The sequence below is a fragment of the Saccostrea cucullata genome, unplaced genomic scaffold (genome assembly GCF_032062105.1).
Source record: "Saccostrea cucullata isolate Sc308-1 unplaced genomic scaffold, CSIRO_AGI_Scuc_v1 ctg348, whole genome shotgun sequence".
Lineage (NCBI taxonomy): Eukaryota > Metazoa > Mollusca > Bivalvia > Ostreida > Ostreidae > Saccostrea > Saccostrea cuccullata.
Genome location: NW_026933269.1, coordinates 24,391 through 51,839, shown reverse-complemented (window position 1 = coordinate 51,839; position 27,449 = coordinate 24,391). Strand labels below are relative to the sequence as shown.

Here is a 27,449-nt window from a genome sequence, read left to right as displayed (position 1 = left end):
TAGTATACTGGTTTTGCAAGTTCTTTACTCCTAAATTGAAAGCATGCTTATGAGAAGATGTCTCGGCAACAAGGGGTAAGATTACACTCTTCATTTATCGAATAGGTTACATATCATTTCGTAGACTGAGAGGATACTCATACTTGTTCTCTTTAGCGAACCAATAGGTAACGTTCGCCATTCAGTTAACCGATTGGTGATTTGTGTCATTTAACTGACTGATGGGTGACCTGTTCAGTTAACTCATTGATGACTTGTGACATTCTGTCAACTGATTGGTAACCTGTTTTACACAGTAACTGATATGTGACGTGCCATTCAGTGAACTGATACGTGATATGCCATTCAGTGAACTGATACGTGATATGCCATTCAGTGAACTGATACGTGATATGCCATTCAGTGAACTGATACGTTATATGTCATTCAGAGATGCTATTCAGCGAACTGATAGGTCACTTTATGGCAGAGATTTGTTTGCAATTTAATAACCTTTTGTGGGCCTTTCAGTAAAGATTTTGTGACTGAAGGAAGCTTTTTTTTATCCTGTAAAACGTATTTTTTTCTCTTTAAATGCTCAAATCTACAAAATTTACTTTGAAAATATTCAGTTTCCATTTTCACAAAACCTTCTCCATTCCTTTATTGTTTTGGGGTTTTGGATGAAAAAGTGAAGCTGCAACTGGACTGAGTACTGGAATTAGTACTTGGAAATTTTTCCTGATGGAGAAAAATGGAATCAAAAAGAAGTGAAAATGATTTATTTAGATACATAATTATGATGCATGGAAAAAAATTTGAACACATATGAAATAACGCTACATGACTAATATTTAAAACGCAAATTTCATATAATTACTATAATAAATAATATTGGGTAGCATTAACAAGGAGATTCAACAGTGATCATATTTCAACGAATCCTCGCACAATTACTTTCTAGACTGTATCTATTGCTTATTTTTTGCTTTATAACAAAAAACATGAAAGTCAAATTTTAAAGAAAAATATATGATAATGCGAAATCGACAGTTTCACACAGCTTTATGAAAAACCTGGTAAAATGTTTTGCATATATTATGTATTATGAAATAATTAATCAAATATTATTTTTTTAATATAATTCACACTCAAACACTCACTTGCAAATGTGGTGATTGAAGTTTTTGAGGCAAATCATGGATTATTAAAGGCTATAACAATGACAAAAGATATTCAAAATAAAAATGTCAATCAATAACTTACAATAGAAAATTAATACACGTAGTTCATAATTTTAATTAACATATCTTAAAATTTTAATAGTTTCATATATTGGTAATTGAATGGAAGCCTTTTTCTACACAATGCAACATGAGACGAATAAATGGCGATATGATACATTATTTTCTCTAATATTGCATGCATCAAACACATTACAGACAATTTGCTCAAAAACAAAGTAAAACTACAAAACAACTCACAGTAATATGAATTATATTAAACCTGGACAAGTACATTTAACGTAGCTTGTAGACTGTTTTCTGTATTATGCAAAAAATCAGAATAGTATATTAATTTCAACATGTTTTACTAGATTGAAAAAAAAGTTAAGAGAAGTTTTCCCCATGAAATTTCACTGTTCAAAATTTAACAAATAAAGCTAATACTTATATACTTCGTGAAATGATTGTCAAATACTGGTAGATGAACATCAGCCTTACATACTAGATGTTTAACATGTGCTAAACTACTGAGTACTAATCTTTTTTTCCCCAAAATAAGTTTTTTCTTCAGAAGATTCAGCAATATTGTGTTAAAGATAAAAAAAATATATACATTTTCGAAAGCATGTTAATAATAATGCTTAAAAGACGGTCAAAAAATTTAATTTTTCGAAATGTTTTACTTCATTTTATTTAGTGTATTCATGATGTGTACACAGCAGTCACCGGAGGAAAAACCCCGCGCGGATACAGCAAAGACCGACATGATAACTGGTTCACAATTTTAGTACATATGCACTTGGATCTGACTCCACAGTAAGTCATGAGTGGATCGCTCAAGCATATCAGTTAAGCAGTCTCCAATACTGTACTGAACATTATTTGCTGGGAGCAAAGTACCCTGATAAAAGTTCATCAAAGTTCACTGACATTCAAAGCTTTGTGAGGTCATCAAATTCTTTTCTGAGTTCATACTCATCACTATGGCGTTTTCCGTTTCCCAATCCTGGGCTGCGATGTCCAAGTTTTCCCTCAGACTTCCCGTGTTTCCAGTGGAAGCCATTCTCATGTTTCCCTCCATTCTTTGTAACGTTCAGGTTCTCGTTGCTGTTGTGGATTGTGGTTCGTCCAGTATGAACCGTGCTGTCCGCCAAGTTTCCTCGAGATTCGTTACCTCCCTTGGAACACGTATCGTGCTGCGATACGATTGGACCACGCCTTCTCTTGAATGTCCCGGTTTTGATCAGAAGTACCCATGCAGATCGGGCTTCTGTATTAAGAAGGCACCGGAACACAAAAATAAGGAATCCCTGTAAGGAGTTCAGAATTGTAAATAAATAGTTGAACACTATCTTGGACTCATTTATTGCTACTGGACCGAACACCCACGTGACTCCCAGCAACACCATAACAGTAAAGGCACCGCGCACCTGCGCAGGTGACACTTTTTCTTTTTCATTCTTTCCAATACTTCCTCTGAACCTCGGTTTCATGATGACCCTAGCAACAAGCGTGAATACGACTGTATTAATAACGAGGATGACACAGGCTGGGCCCAACAGAGCAGCGTAAAAGGCGATGGTGTTGGCTTGCGAAATGAAGCAGCTACAAAAATTAAAGTTTTAACTGAGACACTTAAAGTAAGGCATTTGATTTGATTATTCAAAAACATTGAAACTGGTTATATTGCAAGGCTTTGATACGAGGATTACTTACAAGTTGGTCTTGGTTTGGTAATTGTCAAGTTTATTAATTCCCATTGTAATACCAACCACAACCAATGGAAGACCTATTAAGAAATGAAAAAATATATAAGAAATGCAAAAAAATAAACATTTTTTTTTTTTGAAAAAACTAAACATGCTAAATTTCTTTAAATATCATGCTTTTTTATTTACCCCAAGCAACAAGACATCTTTTGAGGATGAAGTAAGAAGAATAAGTGGTGAAGACTTTAATAAGAGCCTGGTACATGTTGACAGCCTCTGTGCACATCCACATCAGTGACGTCAACAGGAAGTAATGAAGCAAAATGGCGGCTATTGTACAGAGAACCATGCCGTCAGATCTAGTTGTCTCTGCCATTAGAATGAAGGTGGCGTTCATAAGAAGCATGGAGACGCACATATTGAGCAGGATCTTCCCCGATCTCTCCCTGTTCAGTGATCTGAAATGGTTCCACGTTAAAGGTGTTGAGGCATAATATTTGGTATGCGCTTGTGTGCAGCAAAACAGATCTTTATATACAACGGCTTGAAGACACTTTCAATGTTTAGTTTTAGGTGTTTCAAATAAGATTATTTATCTGAAATGGTTTGGTTTACTGAAATTTGTGATTAGCTGCAAAATATACGAAATTACAAAATTAGATTTTAATAGAATACATATTGGAAAATAATCGTAGTGAAGTCTCATCATGCATAATGAAGCACAATTAAAACCGTTATACTTGGTATTCCCAGTAAATTAGGAATAGATTCTTCAAATAGATACATTTTTAAAGGCTAATTGGCAGAAAAACCAAGATAAAAAAATCTTTTGATGTTAAAGTTTTTCTCTTGTTAATTGTAAAATTAAAACTATTTAAGAATCTATGTGTAATCTGTCCAATCATATTCTAGGAAAAATAAGACATCCATCATTCTGATTTTACAAATTAGCTGTTTACACGGTTATCGCCTGGTTAATTATCAATTTATCATATTGTCAAGAATTGCGTTCTGATTTAAGTTTATTGTGATCTACAGCGTAGATCATGTGATTGATTCTCTCTTATAAATAGACAAGGGTGTTTTTGCTTTGTTTACCGAACAGGTGAAGTGTGAAACACAAAAAGCGCTGACCAGGGAAGATGGATAGGGTGTTTGAAACCTCTTAGAAAAGGATCAAGCGGGCAAAGGAGGAAGTAATCATTTGTATTGATAATAAGATCCAACAAAACCAGGCTAAATCATGGCCTTTAACCCTAAGGTTTTGATCCCCTTTTGTACATCAACATATTTGGGAAAACATGACGAGGTAATTTATTATATTCATTGATACATCATATAATTATAACACTTTATCCTAGGCTAGTGAAATCTTATTTTCTTTCTAACTATCATATACATCATTTAACTTTGTTGTAAATAAGGTGCACATGATTTGGAAGAATTTTATTTTTGTTTTTCAGAAGATGGATTGTGAGGAAAGTGTATGTATTGTTATCAACATCAGAAATTTAGCTCATACCTGAACATGGAGTAGGTTACGATAGTGAAGGCCAGGCCAAAGATGGAAACAGCACAGCCTATGTATGAGATGTATGTCAAAGCCTTCTCATGGGAGTCAGACAACATGCTGGTAGGGGTAGGGTCCTGAGATTGCAGAAGAAAATGCAGTTAAAACAGAATAAAAAATATAATTTCATCATGAAATATAATTTATACGAAATATTGGGAAAAGAAATTTTGATTTTACCAGCATGACAGCAAAGCTAGTGAGATGAGTTGTGTGGCAATGAGTTTCATTTCCTGCAGTGGAAACCGTCGTGACGCCATATGTTGACCACCCTAAGAAGAAATTGGTAATTAATTCTTGTAACTATATTTGATATTTAGTTTTCTTAATTACATATTAGATTAAAATTTTCATTTCTCAAAATAATGAAGTTTTATATCTTTGGTATAAAACAAACTTTTAATAAAGAAAGCTTACTGTTTTGTTCCCAATACACGCAGGTATGATTTGCATCAGGCTACAAAAAAGGGTAAAATGAAATATAACATTTTATTTTTTTTAATATTCAGGATACTTTATATATGAGTCACAGAGAGGCACCAAAGGACTTCATTTAAAACATAGTTACCTCAATGTTTGGAATAGTGTAGTGGATTGGATTGGAGAGATTCTTAATCTTCACTCCTTGTACGGTCGCTGACAAAACTCTCTGCTTAAGAACTATTTCTTCTGGAGTAGGGATTTCCGGAATGAAGAAAGCGGAGGTTCGGTAAGTAATGATCTGTAGCTTCATGCTGGCTTTAGCTGATGTTTTCATGACTTCTTTTGGTACATTCAGCACGACACCCGTCTGTACGAATTAATAATTATAGTTTATCGAAGTGTTTTGAAAAGGAAACATTGAATTGATATGTATATGAGTATACAACTTAATTTTGTTTTGTCTAGCAATATTAATATGGCTGCGTATTATTTTATTTTTACTTCAATTTTTAAGTACTTTTTTATATATGATATATATAATATTATTTTTCTCTCAATCTTTGTATTTATAACTTGATTTTCAATTAAGGGTGCCCCAGGAAATCGCTTCACAAAAAGCAGATATGATCAATGTACAAAACAATTTCCTTTCTCAAAAATGAAATAGTCTTTGGCATCAAACCAAAATAAATTCGAACCATATTTAACATCATACAGTTCATTATAATAAAAGAAATCCTTCTCATGATTAGGAAGTTCATGAAAAGGAATTCAATAAATATTTGCAACTTGAATACATGTAGGCTTACATCCTCTGTTTTGTTATCAGTCAGTGTGGGTTTGTAGATAAAATCCTGATCCCCTTTGTCAGTGATGTTGACAACCAGTAAGTTAATGTTGTCTGTGGCGATAGAGGAAGTGTTTTCTGTGTTCATTGCGTCTGCGTACTCCGTCAGCAATTCAACCAATCTAAGAACAGGAAATATAACCTTTGATATTTCAATTGGAATAACAATGATTTATAGAGTAAATCGTCAAGTCTGAAGTTTCATAAGAAAATTCTATCGTTATAAAAGAACATTTAATTGTATATGAAAAACATACTAGTGATAGTTTTGTATCATTCAAAGCTTGATCATACAATTATCGAAATTAGTTTACGACACCTGTACACATTGCACAATAAGTATATAATAATATTTTTTTCAGTTACAGTGATCTTTTCTTACATCTAAAGTGAATAAAAAAGTTCATTACTCAATTTGTAATTCAAGTATTCGTAAAATTTCATTTGACATAGATTGTATCAAAGAACTGAGCACTTTTTGCATTTTTCCATTGGGTATAATGTCATTGAAGTTGCATCAATTTGAATTGAATATAAACTTTACATGATATATTTTTCACTAAGTCAAAAATTCTTTTTTATTGGTATAAAGAGGTTTCCAAAAAGCATTTTTTAAACAAAACGGAAACACCAAAGGATTTTAAGGAAAGTTTTTAAGAATCGAGATAAACATTTCACCAATATACACGTTCTAAATGTTCTCAAACGGTTTATAAATGAATACTCATGCAATAAACAATTTATTACAAGAAAGCATTTGAAGAGCCAGTAATTTCAAGAACGACTACAAAAGTGTTGTTTCTGCTTATTCTTTCAATATATCTATTGCAGGTGGGCGGATGTGCCAGTGTGTTTTAATATACTTTTCCCCCCAATCTGTACTTTTATGAAACGCAGCTTTAAGAGTTTATAGAGTTGTTGGATAAATTACATGATAAATATTTAGTGCAGTCACTGACATTAAAAAAACTTTTTTTTAATGTGAGCAAAATACGTCACAATAACGGGTAAACTAATTTCGTTTTTTGTTCCAGAATTTGAATTTTTTTTTAGATTTACTACGAGGGGCGTTCAATAAATAATGTCACCAGGGCTCGGAAAGAAACAAAAATCGCTTTTCTATGATTTTGTCTTAATGATTTAACTAAGATATTCTCTTTTAATTAAAAGACCTGTCCGTAACATTTTTATTCAATTTCTAATTGTTTTTAGAACACAGTTTTGAATATGACCCTTCGTATACTGGAAAATGGCAGATCCTATGATTTGCTGTGCTTGTTTTTTTCTTTCTGAAAGGTGTTTTCCGAAGTTTGGGAAATGAAACAAGACAAAGATTGAAAGATCTGGCGAATACTGTTGATGTGACAAAATATTAACTTTCTGTTTACCCCAAAACTCCTTTACTCTTCATGGCCTGTGGATTTGGACGCTGTCAGGAAGACATTTAATGTAGTGAATTCCTCATTCTGTTTCAATAAACCTTTTAATTTGTTGGCATATTTTGCTTAAAAGAAATTGAACTACCTCCCTATATATGTATTTGAACAACAAGACCGCTAATATTTAAGAAAATAGCGTATAAAACTGTTTTAGTTTCTGGAAATTTTTGCTTTCTTAATATATTTTGTCAAGGACTTCTTATTGTTTTGAGGGTTCAACGCAAAATGGATTCAAGTTTCATGATCTGTTTGAATTTCAGAAAAACGTGTGTTTTTTGATTTTTTAAAAATAATTGTTTACTTTTCCCCTCTCGTTTTCACTCATATTTATAAATATAGGGTGACATTTTATTAAACATTTTTACAATCAAATGTTTCTTTAAAACAGTGTGAACTACCCCCGATATGATGTCTATCAAATTTGCTATGTAACTTAAAGTCAATAAAACATAAATCTATGATAATTTATTGAATTATCGCTAATATACATTGGTTGTTATATGTCCTTGTTGACAAGTGCAGTCACTTTTGACCATTATATAAGTTTTGTTAATTGAAATCCACCTGTTCATGTGTGTATGAAACAACATAAGTTGCTGTAAATTTCACATATTTCAGTTAATATATTGTTGGGAAATTAACAAGTTTTACAACAGCTTTAATGACGCGTTCAATTTTACAATAACGCAGGTAAACTTCCCACAATGAAATTATGCATGAAAAGTTCACATAAACTGTTATCAATTCATTAAAGATTCAATAATTAAAAAAAGTCAAGCTTTGTCATATGATTTTATGTTGTATGTCATGGAGCTGATGACATTATTTATTGAACGCCCCTCGTACTTACATTTCACTAACTGAATCAATATATCTTACTTATTATGCTAGAGTATTAACAAGAAGCCCTTTTTAGAAAATTCGAAACACATTTGCGTATGGCATTGCAATGTCCAAGATGTAAGATTTCAACTAATTCATAACATTAGTTATGTTGGGATTTTTTAGAGTCGAAAAGTTTGAATAAAAAAATTAACATGATGACCTTTGTGCACTTGCTTATACGATTTTTTCTTGCGTTTTCTAAATGACTGTAAATCAAGTCTATAAATAAGGGATAACAAAGTGTCCTTTTCGATCCGTCAACTTTGACAAATGACTAAAAAAGGACTCCGTTGTCTTGGTCAGTTCTAGTGCGCCTTTTATTTTGTTACCATTCTTAGACATGGTTTCAATGTAATTAATTTGTTGAAAGTGAAGAACTTAATATTTTTTCGAAAATAACTAATCAGAGATGATAACCAAGCAAAGTTAAATTTGTTTACCCTCTTCATATAATGTTTTTTTTATCCAAATCGATTGTAAAATGTTTAATTATAGTTTGAGAAAGTAAGTGAGAAAAATAAAAATGGCCCCACACCCTTTCAAAACCTTTGCACTGTAATCAATGTAAAAGTTAACTGAAAATTGATATTTTCAGAAACAATTTAAAGTGGGTAAGAATCAAAAGGCAGGAAAGTATTTTTTAGACAAAAAAGAGAAAATATATTTATCCATAGCTGACCGTTTGCTGGAGTGATTTTTGTGGTCGCTCTCTATCAGTACTGATTCTCTCGCCTCTAGGATATTACTGATCACGGTGGTCATCTCTTTTGCAATCTGAAAAGCAATTATTATATACGAAAATGATCAGATTGATCAGATTGAATTTTACAAAAATGACTGTGGATAATAATTTTCTTCAAATTATTAAGGGGTATAATGATCTTTTTACACGTACACCTTCATTTTCATTGGCGAACATGGCGAGATTTTCAAGGTCATTGGTGACAGAGGCCACCTTTTCTGATGTAAGCGATTTACCGTCCTTTGTAAAAGAAATGAGGTCATGGAGTTTGACATCAGCTTCCGCAGGAGACAGCTAAAAGATGAAAAATTAAAAATAAATCAGTTCAATTATTAGAAATATAATATGGGTGTTCAATTTATTTTTTGGATTCACACCCTTATTACAAAATTTGGTCTTATCTTTTAGGTTTATTAAATATTACTAAATATATTCATATTTTGTGGCATACAATCAAGCAATACAACTTTTGTAATGCATTATCAGAAATTTTTTTAATTAGAGCATGGAAAATAAGGAATAACCATGGGGAAGTACGCAATAAATTTCAAATTGGATTTCTTATTTTGGAATGACAGTGTAATGAATTCGTTGACATAATTACGATGCATCATTTGAAATTACCTCCCTTTCAACAGAAGTCATAACGGCTTTGACTCTTTGCTTAAGTTGTAATATATCAGTTTTCCCTGGCTTGATTTCAAACTTCAAAGTAACTATCTATAGTCACGTGCAGCAGTTTTGAATATATAACAATTTAGCACACATTGACCTTATAATATTGCTTAAAATTGTAGTAACAATTTTTAAATTCTCCTGGTATGGCATTCACGTACTAATGTTTGAATGTGGAAGTTACACAATTTAGAATTAAGTTATTGTTCCACTTGTATAATTTGATTTTATGATAATAACTTTCTTTATTCTTTATTCTAATCATATAATTCCCTCTTCCCCATTTCTAATAATATGAACGCTTACAAGATTTATTTCAAAATTGTTTTCATACTTCTAATCATATCACATCCTTTTCGTTTGCTTACTTCTGTTTTTAACAACAATTGTGTACTATAATGTTTGATATATGTATAAATTTTAATTTATTTGATTTATTTTAACTTTCTGTTTTTTAATAATAATCTGATACATACTTCTGTTTTTAACAACAATTGTATACTATAATGTTTGATATATTAATAAATTTTAATTTATTTTATTTATTTATTTTAATTTTCTGTTATCTAATAGTAATGTGATACATACTTCAAAAGAGTTAGTATACCTTAACACAATCATTCGTGTTTGGAGGAAGCCACCTGTATCTTCCTCGAGAATCAGCCTCACACTTCCGGGTGGCAAAACCATTAGGGGAGTTATTACGTGTACCATGTGGACACTGAAGATAGACTTCCACTCCAGCCAGTGTCCGCGGCCAGTGATGACGACCAGTGCGGTCCAATGCGGTGTCCTCTTTGGGGCAGAATTCTGTTTGAATAAAAGATGTCATTTATAGTTATTACATGTACTATTCTTTTACTATACACTATCTTTATTTTGTATTGAGTAATATGGTCTTATCTCACGTATTTAGTAGTCATTAATGAGGACAATTTACTAGCAGATAATGGATAAAAATTAAAAAAAAAAATTACACAATTTGTTTACCATACATAATTGCTATAAATAATCTTGCATTAATGAAGAAAACCGTAAATATTCCCAATGTGCGATTTATCATCCGGGGATTAAAAGTATAATGTTTCCTAGTTTTTTTGTTTGTTTTTTAAATTGATAATGAATATCTTTAACTTTTTGTACATCTGTACAATAAAATTATCTAATCAGGATCTGGAATTTTTCAGAAATCCCTCTTTATCATATCTTAACCGTTTAAGAAAAATTCAATTGGTTAATATCTTATATGATAAGTAATATTGTCTTATCCGGCTTTATTAGAATGGAAACAGCGAAATCGGATAAGACAAGTTTGACTGTATATATACCATTAACACATGTCCGACGTTTTGTTCCATCCAGACAGAAACAGACGTGGTCAGAACCATGCTCCTGACAAACACCTTGAGATCCACAGGGATCGCCCTCGCACGCCCGGGCTACTTGGTCACAGTGAATACCTGTAAGTGAAAGGTGGACATCTATGTAGAAAATGAAACATATGGTGATAACGATCAGTACGAACAGTATTCAAGATCAAAAGTCCAGACAACAATACAAAATAGGAGCAGAGCAAACAAGGACCTCCAAAACATTAGAGATGGGATCGGGTGCCAAATTCACTGAGTTATTCTATCATTAAATTGGCAAGTATCCAAGGCTTATAGGACCATAAATGTTTAATGTTTAATGTGTTGATATATCCAAATTTCTGTAGGACATCGAATTCAAAAAGGAAATTGTTTATTAAATTTTAGAAATGATGTATATATCTTTAAGTTTAGAATATATTTTATTCATTAAGAAATGGATTGAACAGCAGGCATAAATGCCTAAAAGGTCAAGGTACAATTACAAGTACATGTAAACATTGAAAAAAATGTATGAAGTTTAGATTATTAATTGGTACATATTTAGAATGAAAAATGTATATATCTTTTAAAGTTACATTTATTGACATTTCAATAAACCAACTCCAAATATTTTGAAATTTACTGAAAGTTCAAAATTTTGGAAAAATCATGAGTTTTTTCCTCAGTAAAAACAGGCCAGTAGTACTTTGAGCATTTCATACTCCATGTAGGAAATGTTTATAAGACAGTTCCAAGCGCGAAATTAGACGACCTTCATGACTTAAAGGTCAGTGCTTTATGTTTGTATGGCTGGCTGAAATGTGGTATCTGAATTACCTGTTTATATAAATTTCAATGAACATGTGAACATGTACTCTTTCTGATGTCAAGAGAAATAAAATCAAGTTATGGTTAAGTAAAATGTGCCCTAATTTCATGAAAATGAGGTTACAGTATATTCAATTGTTTAAAGAAAAAAAGTATGAGCAATTTTAAAAAGTAAATATTTCCTGCTAAACATTTGCTTTAATGTACAGATAACTACTATATTGAAATTTTGGGAAACCTCTATAACAATTTATTTTATTACGCATATTGAAAGGTAGCCCCGAGCCTGTTGAAAAGCAAGGAACGTTTAACAATACCGGTATTTATCAATTTTGTCAGATTTATACAGATATAGACGCACAATTTGTAGAATATCATTGCCTAATCTGAATTCTCATTTACAATCCTCAGATTTTATCTTTTCCTAAAAAGACGACTGTCTTTAAGGAAATACAGAGTGACTCTGCATGAAGTGCAGATGGTAAATGTTAACAGTTTATTTCGCCCAAAGTCATACAATTAAACAAATAAAGCATGCAAAAAAGTTGTATATTTAACGATGTTCGATGTATTTTTTTTCTTTTTGACTTTCACCGTAACTTCATCTTCGACTAAAAAGAGTAATCAGTGCAAGTGGCTTGAAGATAAACATTTGGATAAATTGTTTAGATTTAAATTGTTTAAATTTTAAAATGAACATCAGAATGACAATTTTCAAGAGCTTTTTGGAAGCTTCAGGCAAGTATATCTCCCTACAACAGTTCACCCTCCAGCGAATGTGTGTTATCTGTCTCTCGGTGCATTCTTCATACATTGTGCACTTTTCAATGTTAATGAATTTTACTTCCGGCAAAAGATTTAGGAACAAGTCATAAAATTAGTTTTCATACGACATTAGATTATTTACGTCCAAAAACGGATTTCTGTTTTTTTTTCTTCTAAACCTTTCTTTTAGATTTGTGAAATAAACCTAAGAAGTAAATCTTTTAAAGGAAATTCTTTAATATCTATAAAAGTGATATTTGTTTCTTAATTAATATCTTTTGTTATTACATGTATTAACAGTATGTCAACGTTTGCATTTTTCTGTATTTTCTTCTTTATTTTAGAGTGCAAAGCTCTTGAATATACAAGATATTAAAGCTGAGTTCAGAATATGAATGAAAAGTCAATTAAAAATGAGAACATGCTATGTTTATTCTTTATCTTTCAGATAAGAATTAACCAATTAACAATGCATGATGCCTCACGAACGTACTTTAGCATCAGAAAGTATGTCGGTGAGAGGGAATGGAATTTGTTAAAGCAAGGTACTGGTATCTCGAAAATAGGCTTTAAGCTTAGTTAAGCTTTGGAAATTTATATTGTTTACTCTAAAATAAAGAAACTTGATCATCTAAATAACTTATTACATTAAGAACTGTTGTATTATTTAAAAATGTTAAAATCTTGCTGTTTTTTGACAAGTTATTAATTTTTATTTTTGACAAAAAAAACAGCTTCACTAAGGTAAAATAAGTTATTTATGAAGTTTCTTTAATTTGACTGTATGAAAGAAAGAAAAAAAGATCAAGTGGATCTTTTTTCAAAAACATACATCTTATCAAAAAGACAAGGAATATTGATATACTATACCTATGTTAATTATCATTTAATTTGCCTCAACTCGGAAATAAAAAGAAAATAGGTACTCGAGATCTAGCGACAAGGTAAGGACACTTAAATCTAACTATCTATTATTTTTTTTTAAATTAATGTCTTGAAAAGATATAACGACGGAGTTTATACAGGTTTCTATCTATATTTCAACTTCATTTTTTGCTAAAAATAATTGTCTTTCTTTAGATCAAATGAAGAAAAGATTAAAAGAGGTTTTTTTTAAACCCTTTTTTATGTTTTTCAGTAGGTAAACAAAAAATGGATTGAGCTGTTTAAACCTATGCATTAAGTAAGGACTATGAGCCGGAAGGGTAAAGATGATATTTAACAAAAGCAGAGAGCTTTGTTTGATTTTGCTTTACGGTAACTTCTATCTTGGAGAAAGTCATTTGTTTAAATGTAGGGAATGATTAATTTAAATTAATCTGAAACTAGAATTTTAGTCTCCACCCGAGTCAATCCTCCATATTATATCATCTTGCATGCCTTTGAGGTCAAACTTGTGCTATCCAGAAATTTCTCCAGTTCTTGACGTACTTTAACAAAGATCGGATTAGAGGAAATCGTAAACAAAATGCAGAAATAGAGGGAAAATATGAGCACTGATTAGCAAATACCAAATTTTACAAGACAAAATACAAAATTTATGAGGAAACTGCTTTTTACTTTTTCTTCTGACAACATTTTGTGTACCTCCTCATCGATTAAAATCGACATATCAAATTAGATTAACCTGCCGCCTAGACCTAATCAGAGAAAATATCTTTATATCCTAAGAGTGTTATAACACTTGGTCAAATCTCTCGATCAGCTTTCATCTTCCTCCTAACAGATCCTGGCTGTAAGTGATTTGGATGTTGATTAATAAGTATTTCTAAGAAAAAGATATTTCTTCTCCAATCATTAATTTACTGATGAACTTCTTACAAGTCTACCACAATTTATCTGTCTATGTTGATAAGATTAAGATAGGAAATCATATTTAATCTAATATACTTTCTTTCACCCCTTTCCGATGCCCTGTCATCTTATCTTCAATATTTATCTTCTGAACTTGTAAACTTCCGAGATATAAGCCAATTAAACGGAAAATTGCTTCCTATTAAAGTAGCAATGCCTGAAGACAAAATACATCTTTCCAGTTACGGACTGAGGTGTAATTTATTGTACAATTTGGCTATCATGTGGTGACGATATTTATGCATGATACTAAAGACACCATAATTCTTTCATTCATGTAATGAAATCTGCGTTTTATATTTTGAACACAGTGTTCCTTCTTCATGTTATTTTGCTTTGAGCATTTTTAGCTGGTTTATATATAATAGTAAATGTTAATGCTCTCTATTCAATGTACAATATGAAGCTCAATGTTTAGTGTACATATGTTAACTGTGTATCTATGTTTTATACAATGGAATTTGTAGTTCTTGCTTATATGATAAACTTTTTTAGCTCTGTGTTTTATATAATTAACATTGTGGCACTCTGTTTTTAATATACTGAAAGTCGAAGCTCTCTATTTTATATATTGAACGTTGCAGTTCTATGTTTAATATATAATTGAACGTTAAAGTTCTGTTTCATATATTGAACGTTGTCACTCTATTTTTTATATTTATATTGAACTGTTTTACGTAGCTATTCTCTTTATATACTGAACGGTGTAAATGTAGCTTTTTGTTTTTTATTTTCTTGTTGCTTTCTTTATCATACAATGAACTATGTACCTCTCCATTTTATATAATGGACATTTTAGCTCTCTGTTTAAAATAATGAACATTGTAATTTTATGTTTTAAGTTATATACCATCTTTTATATAATGAACATTGTAGCTTTCCATGTCATATACTAAATATCCGAGACCTCAGTTTGTAAAGTGATATCTCTCATAATGAACTTAAAATTCTAACACTTTTTTTCTATGAAGTGAACATATTTTGAAATGCTTCTTTCTTTAAATTCTATAGGTTTCTGTTCTGTGATCTGTGATACGTTGCTTTGAACTTACTTTCAGCAGTTCAATATTTTGCGTCTTCCTTTGTATAAGAGTATGTGTCCTTGGAATTCCTTCTTAAAATTACTCCTATGTTCATTACAATTTGTGCACACATTTCATTAAAGAAGATTAAGATAAATTACTGTCTACATCATGGAAGAAAGCATCAATTGTTTGCTTAAAAATATAAACAGTATGCAACTATTTACTAATGTCATTAATAATTTGATTTGACACCCTTCCCTCTTATCGTTGAAAGGGCGTAATTCATTTATGTTAAAGTGTCTAGAGTCTCATGAATTCTTTTATCTATTTGCTCAACAGTAACATGTAAAAAATGTTAATAAACCGAATTCCATATCGCCACCACTTTAAAACTTTTCTAGTGACACGCCAAGTGAAGTAGACCATGTTTCATAATTAACAATAAAAATATATGTCAAATTAATAGTATTCGCCCAAGTATCAACAACAAATTTATCACCATATGGTCATAGAGATTGTACATTAGTCATACAAACAATAAGAAACTTTTCAAAACCCTGAAATTTGACCGCAGCTCTTTTACAGAAAGACACGCTTCCTAACGAGGTTTCAGCTCTGTACGACTAATAGATAAATCGTACAACAATACAGGAAATGATTACGACCCGAGAGGAACCTTGTTTTGGACAGCTAATTCCTAGTTGACTTGACATTTATTGTCCTTCCAATGTGTTGTGGTCAACATAAAATACAAGTCCCAGTGAAATACCTGATCCCAAAGAAAGAGAGGCTATATGCCAGTGTCGTTATTGCATTGCATTGATGTCGCGGTTTAAAGAGGTTTAAATAAGTCACTGAGATACTTTTCTTGCTTAATTACTTATAAGGTATTCTTACATAAATAATTACGTCATTATCTTTAGTTCTCATACTCATTTATAAGGTCAGTCGTAAATATAATATTACTGTGACAAATAACTGATTCCAGTTGAAGAAACATTATTTTCAATAGTGTATGAAATGCGTTTTTCTCGTTATGCACAGAAGGTATACGACATATTTACAAAAAAGTACTCATTATGGTCATCATCTTAAGATATCTATTTAAAGGAAAAGAAATGATAAACCTATCCAAAAGTTATAAAGACAGAGTAAAATATATACGAAATACATGTATATGTTAGTCGTTCATAGATTAAAATGCAAAAGATAAAATGAGAACTTAATCAGTTACGACAAGGAACATGAATCTTATTTTAGTTGGGGGATACTTGGTATACATGTAGTTTACATAGATCATACCTGTAAATCCGTCAGGACACCTACAATTGTACCAGTTGGTGACGTTAGCTGAGCTACCGTTAATCTTCACCTGACGAACGTCAACATCTAGTAAATCACAGTTGGCGCCATTTCTACACAGCTTTCCAGCGGTACAAAATCGGTATTTGGTACATCGTTCTCCGTAAAAGTCGGGTTTGCAGTCGCAGTGAAAAGAATCATTTTGTGGATGACATGACCCGTGGTTTTGACAGGGATTGTCAAGGCACACGTCTTTGTATTGGCACTGATTTCCAGTCCAGCCGCTGTGGCAATGACAGACGTAGCCATTGTTGGTGAGATTTTGACAAATTCCGGAATTCTGACATGGACTGGAGTCACAGGGATTAAATCTGTCACACAGAGTACCAAAGAAGCCATCTTTACATGTGCATTCGATGGCACCATTGGTGGAGATGTTCTTACACGTGGCGTTATTTTGACACAAGTTAAGCTTGCATCCATCTGTGTGCTCACAAATGGAACCATACTTCTCAGTGACACAATCACATGAGAACGTAGAATTCTCCTTCTGACAGGTTCCGTCATACAAACATGGATTAGACAAACACGGATCTGCTTCATCACAGAGTTTTCCGCTGAAGCCCGTTTCACACAAACACTCAAAGCTTCCATTTGAAAGCGATTTACAAGTTCCGCCATTATCGCAGGGAGTATTCTGACACTCATCAAAATGTTGACAGACCTCCCCGTAATAACCAATCGAACACGAGCAATACGCTGTTGTTTCATTTCTCAAACAGGTTGAATTGTTCTCACAAAGATTTTGTTGACAGGCATCTTTCTCTGAGCAGTTTACACCTGTAAAACCTTCATTACACGAACATTTATAAGTACCATCAGAAAAAATACTACAAACCCCATTTTCACAAGGGTCTTTGGATTTGCAGATGTTAAGAATATTGCACGCTGTGCCCATGTACTCATCCGGGCAACTACAAGAAAACTTTCCGGCAGCGGAAGAGCACGTTCCGCCATTTTCACAAGGATTGGGCGAGCAAAGAACTTCCGTTTCACACAAACTTCCGGTAAAGTGTTTTGAACATTGACATTGAAAACTTCCATTTGGTTGTTTAAAGCAAGTTCCATTGTTCAAACACGGGTTAGAAACACACTTATCATGAAACTGACACAGATTTCCATAATAATCAGAGGGACAATCACATCGAAAATTGTTACTGGATACAAATTCACATTTAGCGTTATTTAAACACGGGTTCGTGTTGCATTTGTCTACTTCCGTGCAGTTACGCCCAGCCCAACCATCTGCACAGTCACATTTATATGAAAGATCGGATTCGGTCAAACAAACTCCATTGTTTTGACAAGGCTGAAATACACTGCAGTTGCTAAACTTTGGACAATCTCCATATAGCCCTGAAAACAGAAATAGTGATTTAAAATAGCATGTAGATGTATGACAGTTTCCTTGATGGGTTGGGCATTCATTTGACAGTGCTTATACTGACGTCGCCATGATCATTGAATTCGACATATGTAGTATACATGTATTTGTTGGATACAGGGTTTCCTAAGATTAAGATAATAAACATATGTCCTTTTGTTATTTTTCAGAAACACTCCAAAGGCAAAACTATATGTTCTTTTGCTTTCAGTAGAGTACACTATATTAGCAACATTTTCCTAAAATGTTTTTAAAATGAGAAAATTCCATTTACATTTACAATAATTTTTTTGTGTGTCCTTTGTTATCTGTGAACAAGAATCTATTCAAAGTCAGTACAAAAGATTGGATTATTATGCTCCAATTTGTTATGTTTGTCATATTTATATAAAAGAAAAACTTTGCGTACATGAACATCTAGCATTAGTGAACCTACATTTAGCAATGTACTAATGGTGTTAAAAATGGGCACGTGGGTAAAACATTGAAAAGACATAAATACTATGTTGGGATTTATTACTGTAACAGTACAATAAACAAATGACAGAGACAATGCTACATGATATATACATGTAAGTAATGAAATATATCACCAACTTCCAACACAAAGTGTACCTAATACACTTACCTGAATTCTCATCTGCAGTATAAATATATAGAAAGATGCGTATAAAACAACTACGGTTAACTCATTACTATACTTATTAATCGTTTACAATGTGAACTACCTTAATTAATGGTTAATCTGTGATTTAAAAAAATATATATATATTTTGCGCGTAAATTACGCATGTAAAATATACTTTTAGGGAGGTTTTATTAAACAAATTAGGGCCTCGTGACGCAAGACCGGAAGTAAACATCGACAATTCAGATTCAAATCGAACACTTCTTGTTTACCAATGAAGAATTTAATTATTGCCTAAGAAAAAACTTTATTTTGTTTTTCATTGATTCATTAATTTCTCCTGACAGCAAGTTTTATCTTGCAATGAGAGTTATCAAACTCATAAGGTACAGATATATAGACATTTAATTTATCTGTTAACATTGCTAATATGCCCTTTTCTTAGTAATGTCTTTTCGGTTATTCGTTGTCTCTGTTAATTACATGAACAGCTTTGCATATTCATTGACATGTGAAGATAATTATACATGATGAATGAGAAATATAAAGCGAACACCTGGTCAACTCTATAATGACCAATGTCAATGAAAGTTCTAAGACACGCGTATATTTTGGTGTAACTACGTTGACCGAAATTAGAGGGTGTGACTTCTTTTTGTTGCGTATTTTAATGTGTCAAGGAAACAGCAAGAATTGCAAAAATGTTCAAGTTTACCACTTGTTGCAACTGCTGAGAGCTTTTTTTCAAAGAAGACGAAATACTGTCAGTATATTAATATACTTTAAGTTCATCAAACTGTTAAATTTTGCCCTGGATAATGTGTAAATCGAGAAATAATTGAATTATCTTCCACGTGTTGAACAAGGAAGGAAATTGAATTGCGTCAATTTGTTGGCCGATTGATGAAAACGAGGTGATCTGTTTTCTGTCGCGAGATCGAATCGAAATCGGTTCCAGGTTGTAGGTAACGGGTTGAAACATCGTCCATCAATAAGTTAATGTAATCTATTTGAAAGGCGTGATTTTTGTACAGCAAGTGTTTCATTTTTTGTCCAATGTGGAAAATTTAACACTAACCATGTCATGTTCTAACTAACTTATTTTTCAAACACACGGACATCATCTAAAATTTTCTTCTTAAAATAAAAACATCGGAACTGAAAGTTTCAACTTGAACAAATTTAATTGAGCACTCTACAAGTATGATTTTTAACAAATACATTAATATTAAAGAATTTCTAGAATTTTAGTGACCTGTCACAACATAGAAAAAAACTACACTTAATACGAGGTTTCCTGGTTCGAGATCTGTAAAAACTTGTCGTCCCCTTTACATAAGATATAGGCTGACGACAAATGATCGGTGGCCACCTTAGCGTTTTAATGTCTCTTGAATAATGGTTATTGCCGTTTTATGAAATAACTTGTAATAAAAACACCGCTTTTCCATGTTTTTCTGCTGTTCTGAAGAATGGGTTGAAGTGCAGCGGACCAAAATGGCTGCACTTTTAACAGTGAGAAAAACACTGTATATATACTTGTATTTCTGACTGAAATACTCTCTTGAATGATATATTGCACTTGAATGAATTTTTCATTTTTATAAGCACTTGTATACAATGGACGAAGTACAATTAAAGTACAATTACAGATTTCACTTATTTACCGCAGTCAGATGGCAAAGTTTTAAACACTATCTTTAACTGAAGTTGCCACTAATGAAATAAGAATATACCATATTTTCAAAATTATATTCAAAATTTATTAAAGATAACGCTTGGCTATTTCAGAAGCATAAATTAGGGCATTTTATCTCCTGATATCATGAACATACGTTGAGATACCGCAAAGGTAATATCCTTATTTTTTTAGAGGATTAATCATTGAGAAAACATAAAATAAACAGTTATTCCTTTGAATACCTTGGTGACTATGAAAAGCCCTATAGGATACCTAGAGTTGGCGGAGTTACGTGCATAACGAGAGCAAGTTAGGTGGGTGGGCTTAGGAATCGATTTAAAGGTGTAAGAACCTGTAGAGGTGCAAATTCTGGATAAGAAATCCGGAGCAAGATTGTGAATCATAAGTTATGATCTAATTTTATTTCTGAAAGCTTAAAATTAGGTTAAATTCTGAAGTCGATGCATTTTCATAGGAACAAATGCTATGTGATGTTATTCTTGTTTTCAAAGTTTTTTAAGAATTTCGCTTTTGCTATATGAAATATTGATAATCAGTATATTGCTTGAATTCCAAGTTATGAAAAATTCTAGTTTTTAATTTTTTATTTCAATTTTATTTTTAACAGTTTAAACACTGAAGTCCAGCACGATCTATCTGTTTGGATAAATATGAAAATTTCACTTCCGGTAGACGATGGAGACCGATATATGTAGTCTCTGTAATTCCGGAATGTTTACACAATTTTTCATGTCAGTCTGCCAGAAAGTATCCATGACCGGTTACCAAAAACAAGAAAAGTATTAACCTTAAAAAGCCTCCTGCTTCTCTGTTTGAATGATCAAAGAGAAACCAAAGCGACTCGATCAAATTGTTGTCCATAAGTACAGTTTACTTTCTAGATCATACTAATCCAGAATGCAATGGTCAAATTGGGTACTTCTTTAAAGCTTTGATCTATTAGAAGCCTTCCATCTTGTGAATAAAAAACATAAGTAAAACTAATATTTTTGAATAAGATAAATACATTTTAAATATTCAACTTTAAGGTGCAGATGCAGTTCTTACTTGAACTGAATAACTTAAAACTAGAAGTGTTGGCTGATGTTTTACCAAACACCCACAAACCTGAAGTTTCAAGAGTAAATGTTCTGAAATAGTATGGCTGCTGAATAGATTAAAACATATTTCATGCGTCAAAATCAAATTTAAGTCTTATCAGAAGCTCAAGTGAAATATTAACTGTAACTGTGAAGTTTCGTCTTACCGTTCTTGGTAATGTTGACGAATCGTTCCACGCTTTCTGGACTCCAGTGCGTTTTGTTGAAGACCTTGATGGTAAACTTCAGACGGTTCCCGGCCTCCAGTTTCCCGGCCCTGACCTGGGTACACACCTCATCTCTCTTACCCACAATCCCCACGGGATGGCTGGTCACGTTCTGACCGTTAATGGCGAACTGAAGCTGGTAATGGTCAACCACTGACCCGTTGGTGTTGTCCTTCCAGCATATCCTAGCTGTGGTACCTTCCACGGACACGCAAAATATTTCCGGGGCTATAGTGAAATAAAATGATAAAGTCACTGAGATCACATCCATATCGGAGAGGAAACTTGGACAAAAAAGAATTGAAGACACGATTAAGGATTTCTTCACACGCGCACTCCCTTTTTCGGTATTTAAATCAAGGTCTCGATTTCATCCTCGAAGCTACTGAAATACTTTTGTTGTTACTTTTTTTTTGTATGAAACGTGTACAATCCTTCCAAAATATTGGAACCTCTTTTATCATTAAACATTTCCGTCATTTCTCAACATATCTGTCCTTACGAGGAACGTACGTCCCTTCATTTTGACGAGCGCAAAATTGAACCACATAAATTATGACATTTCTATGGACCACAAAATATTCATCAAGAAAAAAAAAATACGAAAAGATGGAGTAAAAAAATAAAAGAGGACACCAAGTGACGAAAAAGATCACAGAATCACTGAGAAAGGCATAAATTCATCACACGCACATCTAAACAGATAAAATTGTGCACTGCCCCGAAGTGACCATTTATCTTGATGACGACTCGAGAGTGCGGAGTTTTACCTGTATATTTCTACGCGTGTTCGGCTACTTAGCACGAGCGGTGGCAAAAACAAAAGGTAGCGCACCTGTTTCGATGGGGGGCCTTCACTATTCGGAACTCCCTTTTACTTTATTGATCAATAATCAATAACATACTGATTTATCAACCTAACGGAGCGTAGAGGTCTATTCAGCTGGTCTTTCCGATCTTTCTGATTCCCGGAGATCAATTATCAATTGCGTAGTGATTTATCAACTGAGATTCCGAAGAAGTTTGCTTAGGTAGAGTAAGAGAAGTTTTGAAATGCCAACAACAAATGGATTGACGAACAATCTAATCCACTAGGATTTAACTTTATGTTCCGACCTTTCTTGTCGCTTTCAAATGCCAAGTTCGAGCTAAATCGTTTTATAAAGACGCGTTGATTGGTTTCCATTATATTTACCAAAGATAATGTCAGATTGTAGATTCCGAATCTTTTGTTATGGACAGGTACTGGACAGACAAACGCAGTGTTGACGTAGTTCTTGGAGATGGATAAGACTCAACATCAACAAAATGTTTTTTATCAGTATTCAATAACAAATTCTTGTTGAAATGTTCCAAAGAAACATACATGCTCCTGATGTTTTTTCTTTGTAAGTTTATTCTTTATTCTAAGTCAAATTTATCAACTTACATGTATAGTATAGTATATATGTGGTATAAATCTGTGAACATTAAGAATATGATTTTTAGCTAATTAAATTAAAATCACTTGTTAATTTTGGGATACCAGTGCTTTCTCGTCTTCCTGAAACTAATTTGCTTAGACAATTTAGAAACTTCAATATTCTTTGTGAACGAAATTTGAAAAAAAAAATTTCAGATTACAATCTTTCAGATTAAAAATTGGTCATGTCACTTGAACACTGAAATTTCTAGTGATAAAAAGATGGAATTTCAGAGCTTAATTGACCATACACTATGTCTTTGTATACAAAGAGACTTGGTCATTGGAAATCTCCTGTTAGGTTGTTCAACAAACCGGAATAATACGTCTCTGGAATGTTCAAAAAGACATGCATTTTTACAATCGAGTTTACGAGTCGGAAGTACACCACAATAATTGATTTCATAATAAACATGCACCGATTTTGACAATTGTCTCTTTCTCTGTTCCTCTGTCGAACCCTCCAGCGATAGAAATAATTGGTTAACTCGTACGAAGTTGACATGTTTTATTGTCACGTGAGTTGTTTTTTCCAAATAAGGAATTTCCTTGGTCGAGTAAAGGGGAACAATTTAGTCATCAATATCAAAACAAGTGAGTAATAATGGAGGATGCTACATTGACATTTTTCACATTAAAGATCAAAACTGTAATTTACATTTTTGTTTACTCAATTTTCACATGTTTGATTGGCATGAAAAGACTTTTCAAAAGTTCTTGACATTAGGAGAAATTTCAATCTTGTGCCATTTGATGTTTTACATATACAAAGTAAAGAAAAGTAAAAGATCGACATCAGTTTTTGTTGTTGTCGTCTTAGTTGCACACACAGAAATTTAATTTTGCTGACTTTTCAGAAAAAAGTGCATTACTTTGTAGAAAAATGAATACTTACGTGCTAAGTCAGTGATTTCCACGTACACCTGGGAACTCGAGGACTTTATCGGCGATCCAGAGTCGATGGCCGTAACATTGAAAGCAACGGAAGTCATATTATCAGGAAAATTAGATATGATTCCTATCTGTCCATTTTCCGGATCGATTTTGAAATACTTGGATGCTTCCGGTTCAAATATGAAGTACCGGAAGATGGCGTTGTAGCCCCGGAGGTCCCTGTCTGTTGCAGAAACAGCTCCAAGTGTGTTGAGGTCATGGTCCAGGGAATCTCTAAGTGCCACGAACTTGTAAAGTCTCTTGGAGAAGTATGGCGCGTAGAGATTTTCTGACGAAACGATTATTTTCACCTCAGTATCTCTCACTACCCCTCCGTAGGATCCTAAAACTCGGAATTCAAACGTGAAGTTTTCCGGTTTGTCCATGATCTTTTGGGTTGACAAGTACCATTTGAGGGTCCCAGTTGGTGTAATTTTGAAATATCTGGTAAATTCATTGTCTTCCATGGCGAGTTTCTCCAATGGTTTGCCCGTAGCATTGTCATATGCTGTTATTGTAAGAACAAGAGTGTTTGGAGGGGAATTCTCGTGGATCCGGGCAGGATAGGCATCGAGCACCAATTCGGGTCGGGCTGAAATGTACAAGAAACAGTTCAGGTTCTTTTTTGACTACAGTACACAATAAACCATGTTTGATAATTTTATCATCTTGGGAAGGGAATCTATCAATTGCTTATCGTACAATATAAAGTGTTATTTACTATTTGTTCTTATTTAAAGATACATGTATATAGTCTTATTATTGTTTACAATGTGAACTGAAAATGTTGTCGGTCAAATACATTTTTTTAATTTATTAAACATAGTTCATATAACTGTATAGATTTATCATCTTTATGAAAGCCTAATATTTTCAAATGATATAAAACAATAACCTTGGTTAATTCCATGCTTTATTTTTCTCAAACTTCATTCAAGGAACCAGAAGTACATGGCTCTTATATCTTTTGTTAATTGTTTCTCTGAGAATGCAATCAATGAGTTCAGAGAGGGACCCTTGATTACTGTTATTAGGTATTATTGAAAGAAATGTTACTGACTCCCGGGAATCATGTTTTTATTTCCATGCTCATCTATGCAACAGAAATTACTGCAACACGTGACTCTTTGAACATGGATGCCACTGCACGAAGTTACACATTCTCAAGTGTTTTAAAAGCCATCAAACGATCGGTAAGCGATGTATTTCATCTAAGACAATTGGTTGCTATTTTTCTTACATATCGAGATGAGGATTTATTGATTGACAGCAACAAAAAAATACAAAAAAGTTAAACAAATAATAAAGCAAACAAAATAAAATAACACAAAGATATGAATTAATGACGCAGGTTTTTACTTTATTTTCCTGATGCGTGTAACCTGTTAGTCTAGGCAGCTGATATGTTTGATATTACAAATAAACAAACGCCAAGGATAGTGCATTTCTGTTTGAGATCTTGCTGATAAAGTCCAACAAATTATTTGTCTAAATATTTTGTACCTAGAGGAAGAAAATGTTTACTAATAAAATAACTCTCAATAACAGCAGGTGGTGTGGGTGGTTAAGAACTGCTAAGTCAAACTTTGACGATTTACCCCACCTATAACGCGGGGGAGGGGAAGGGAGGGGTGTTAAGATGAAAAGGGATCCTTGCTCATATTGAAAATATTTATATCACAATAAGTAACAATTTCCAGAAAGGATTAAAAATGTTCAATTAGATACTAATGAGTAATAAAAATATTATTTGTTTTTTGTTTCTAGAATTTCTACCAGCCTGTATTTTATGTTAATGTATTTATGTTTTCAAATTTAGAGAATTTAAAACTATCTATAGTATTTTAATTCTCTGAATTTAGAATATGTATATGCAGTGTGTCGCATTTACTTTATACATCTATATACAGCACCTTTTGTTAAATATCTTTATAATTTATTTTTTCTCAAAAAAAAAAAAAATTCCTTTGATACTTGCATGTTTTATAAGGAAAATTAGGAAATTAGTATTTTGAATTTCCAATCAAATGTTATGATTTTTTTTATTTAAGCTATTTTTGTTCATTAATTTTGCATTTCAGATTAATTGCAGATCCCCTTCAATTAAGATTTTTTTCTTCTTCTAAAAATTTATGACTTTTTCCTAAGAAATAATATTCATTCTCTGTATTAATTGAGGTACGTTTTCTTTGATATTATCAAATGCACAATTAATGTCGCTTTGAAGGAAATCGTAGAGATTTTCATTAAAATAATTTTCATACTGGAGATTTTCCACTAAGTCTAACTTTCAGTTTCATTCTTTTACAGATAGATACTTACGCGGAACAAAAGTTTCCGGAACCGGTCTGGTCCAACGACTATTAACCATAATGCCGTATAGAGACAAAGAATTCTTTCCAGATTGTAAACTTATTTCTGAGGTCCGATTTCCCAAATTATGATCGTGATCATGAATAATTCCACTTTTTGATATTCTAACCCCAGTTAAAAGTAATATCAAGAAATTTTTAAAAATCTTCACAAACATTTCGGAAATATTATTTTTCACTTCCAAGAATTTTAACAACTTGGATGTTACAACTTTCTATTAATCAATAACTTCATTCAAATATAATTCCTTGCAATTTCAAAAATTCATTCACATTTGATCACAAGATAATCAAGAATAAAACAAAAGAAAACTTCGGACGCTTAAGAATTATTTATACATGTACTTATTCCAGTGCGATGCGCAGTGATAAAAGTTTAAAATATCACTTGCAGTTTCCAATTATTGTAAGAGATGGTATCTGCCGCTGTATCTAAAACTATCTCTATCGCGCTTTTGGCCGGGCTATTAATGTGAAGAGGTATATAGAAACACGCGCCTATAATGTCTTCAAACGAGCGGGATCGTTTTCCAGGGCGGCTAAAAATCGACTGTGTTTGAACCAAGTTTCGGCACTGGTGCTGATTAGTCATTAATTAAAAGTAATTTTGCATACCGATCGAGTTTATATTTCCTCTTTCTGTTCATTATGAGGTGTAATCAGGAACTAACATTAAGTGTGTGTTTTGTTGAATTCTAAGTGCGCTGGAGCTCACGTTTCGCGCGTGTTCGGTTGCAAGTGTCAAGTGACAGGAAAGCGCCAAAAACTCTGGCGAAGATTACAGAGTTATCTTTCTTTACGCAAATGATCCATTGTCACAAGTCACAACTGTGTTTAGTTTACTTATTTTGAACAAGTATTTACTAGGAAAAGTAAAAGCTAGATCATCGATTGACGAAGATAAAATCTACCAATAAATAAATAAATAAAAAACATAAAATAAATAAACAACAACAATACAACAAAATTTTAACACGTTTA

At 32.5% G+C, this 27,449-nt stretch overlaps 1 protein-coding gene across 2 annotated transcripts in view; it reads right to left on the bottom strand.

Annotated features, from left to right (window-relative positions):
• Positions 1 to 789: 789 nt before the first annotated feature.
• LOC134237851 (cadherin EGF LAG seven-pass G-type receptor 2-like) overlaps positions 790 to 27,449 on the bottom strand; it is a 33,705-nt gene continuing 7,045 nt past the window's right edge. Inside the window, exons 1-16 of one of the 2 annotated variants that reach the window (XM_062719992.1) lie at positions 26,419 to 27,209; positions 24,059 to 24,688; positions 21,642 to 21,929; positions 16,622 to 18,037; positions 10,824 to 10,955; positions 10,103 to 10,305; positions 8,974 to 9,114; positions 8,758 to 8,852; positions 5,717 to 5,876; positions 5,053 to 5,274; positions 4,902 to 4,941; positions 4,665 to 4,756; positions 4,437 to 4,561; positions 3,104 to 3,372; positions 2,922 to 2,994; positions 790 to 2,810 (exon numbers count right to left, since the gene is read on the bottom strand). In XM_062719992.1, the coding sequence (XP_062575976.1) occupies positions 2,138 to 2,810; positions 2,922 to 2,994; positions 3,104 to 3,372; positions 4,437 to 4,561; positions 4,665 to 4,756; positions 4,902 to 4,941; positions 5,053 to 5,274; positions 5,717 to 5,876; positions 8,758 to 8,852; positions 8,974 to 9,114; positions 10,103 to 10,305; positions 10,824 to 10,955; positions 16,622 to 18,037; positions 21,642 to 21,929; positions 24,059 to 24,688; positions 26,419 to 26,626 (4,767 nt within the window). In that variant the 5' untranslated portion in view covers positions 26,627 to 27,209 and the 3' untranslated portion in view covers positions 790 to 2,137. Of the gene's footprint in view, positions 2,811 to 2,921; positions 2,995 to 3,103; positions 3,373 to 4,436; positions 4,562 to 4,664; positions 4,757 to 4,901; positions 4,942 to 5,052; positions 5,275 to 5,716; positions 5,877 to 8,757; positions 8,853 to 8,973; positions 9,115 to 10,102; positions 10,306 to 10,823; positions 10,956 to 16,621; positions 18,038 to 21,641; positions 21,930 to 24,058; positions 24,689 to 26,418; positions 27,210 to 27,449 lie in introns of those variants that run through there. The other variant, XM_062719993.1, reaches the window with a different exon arrangement.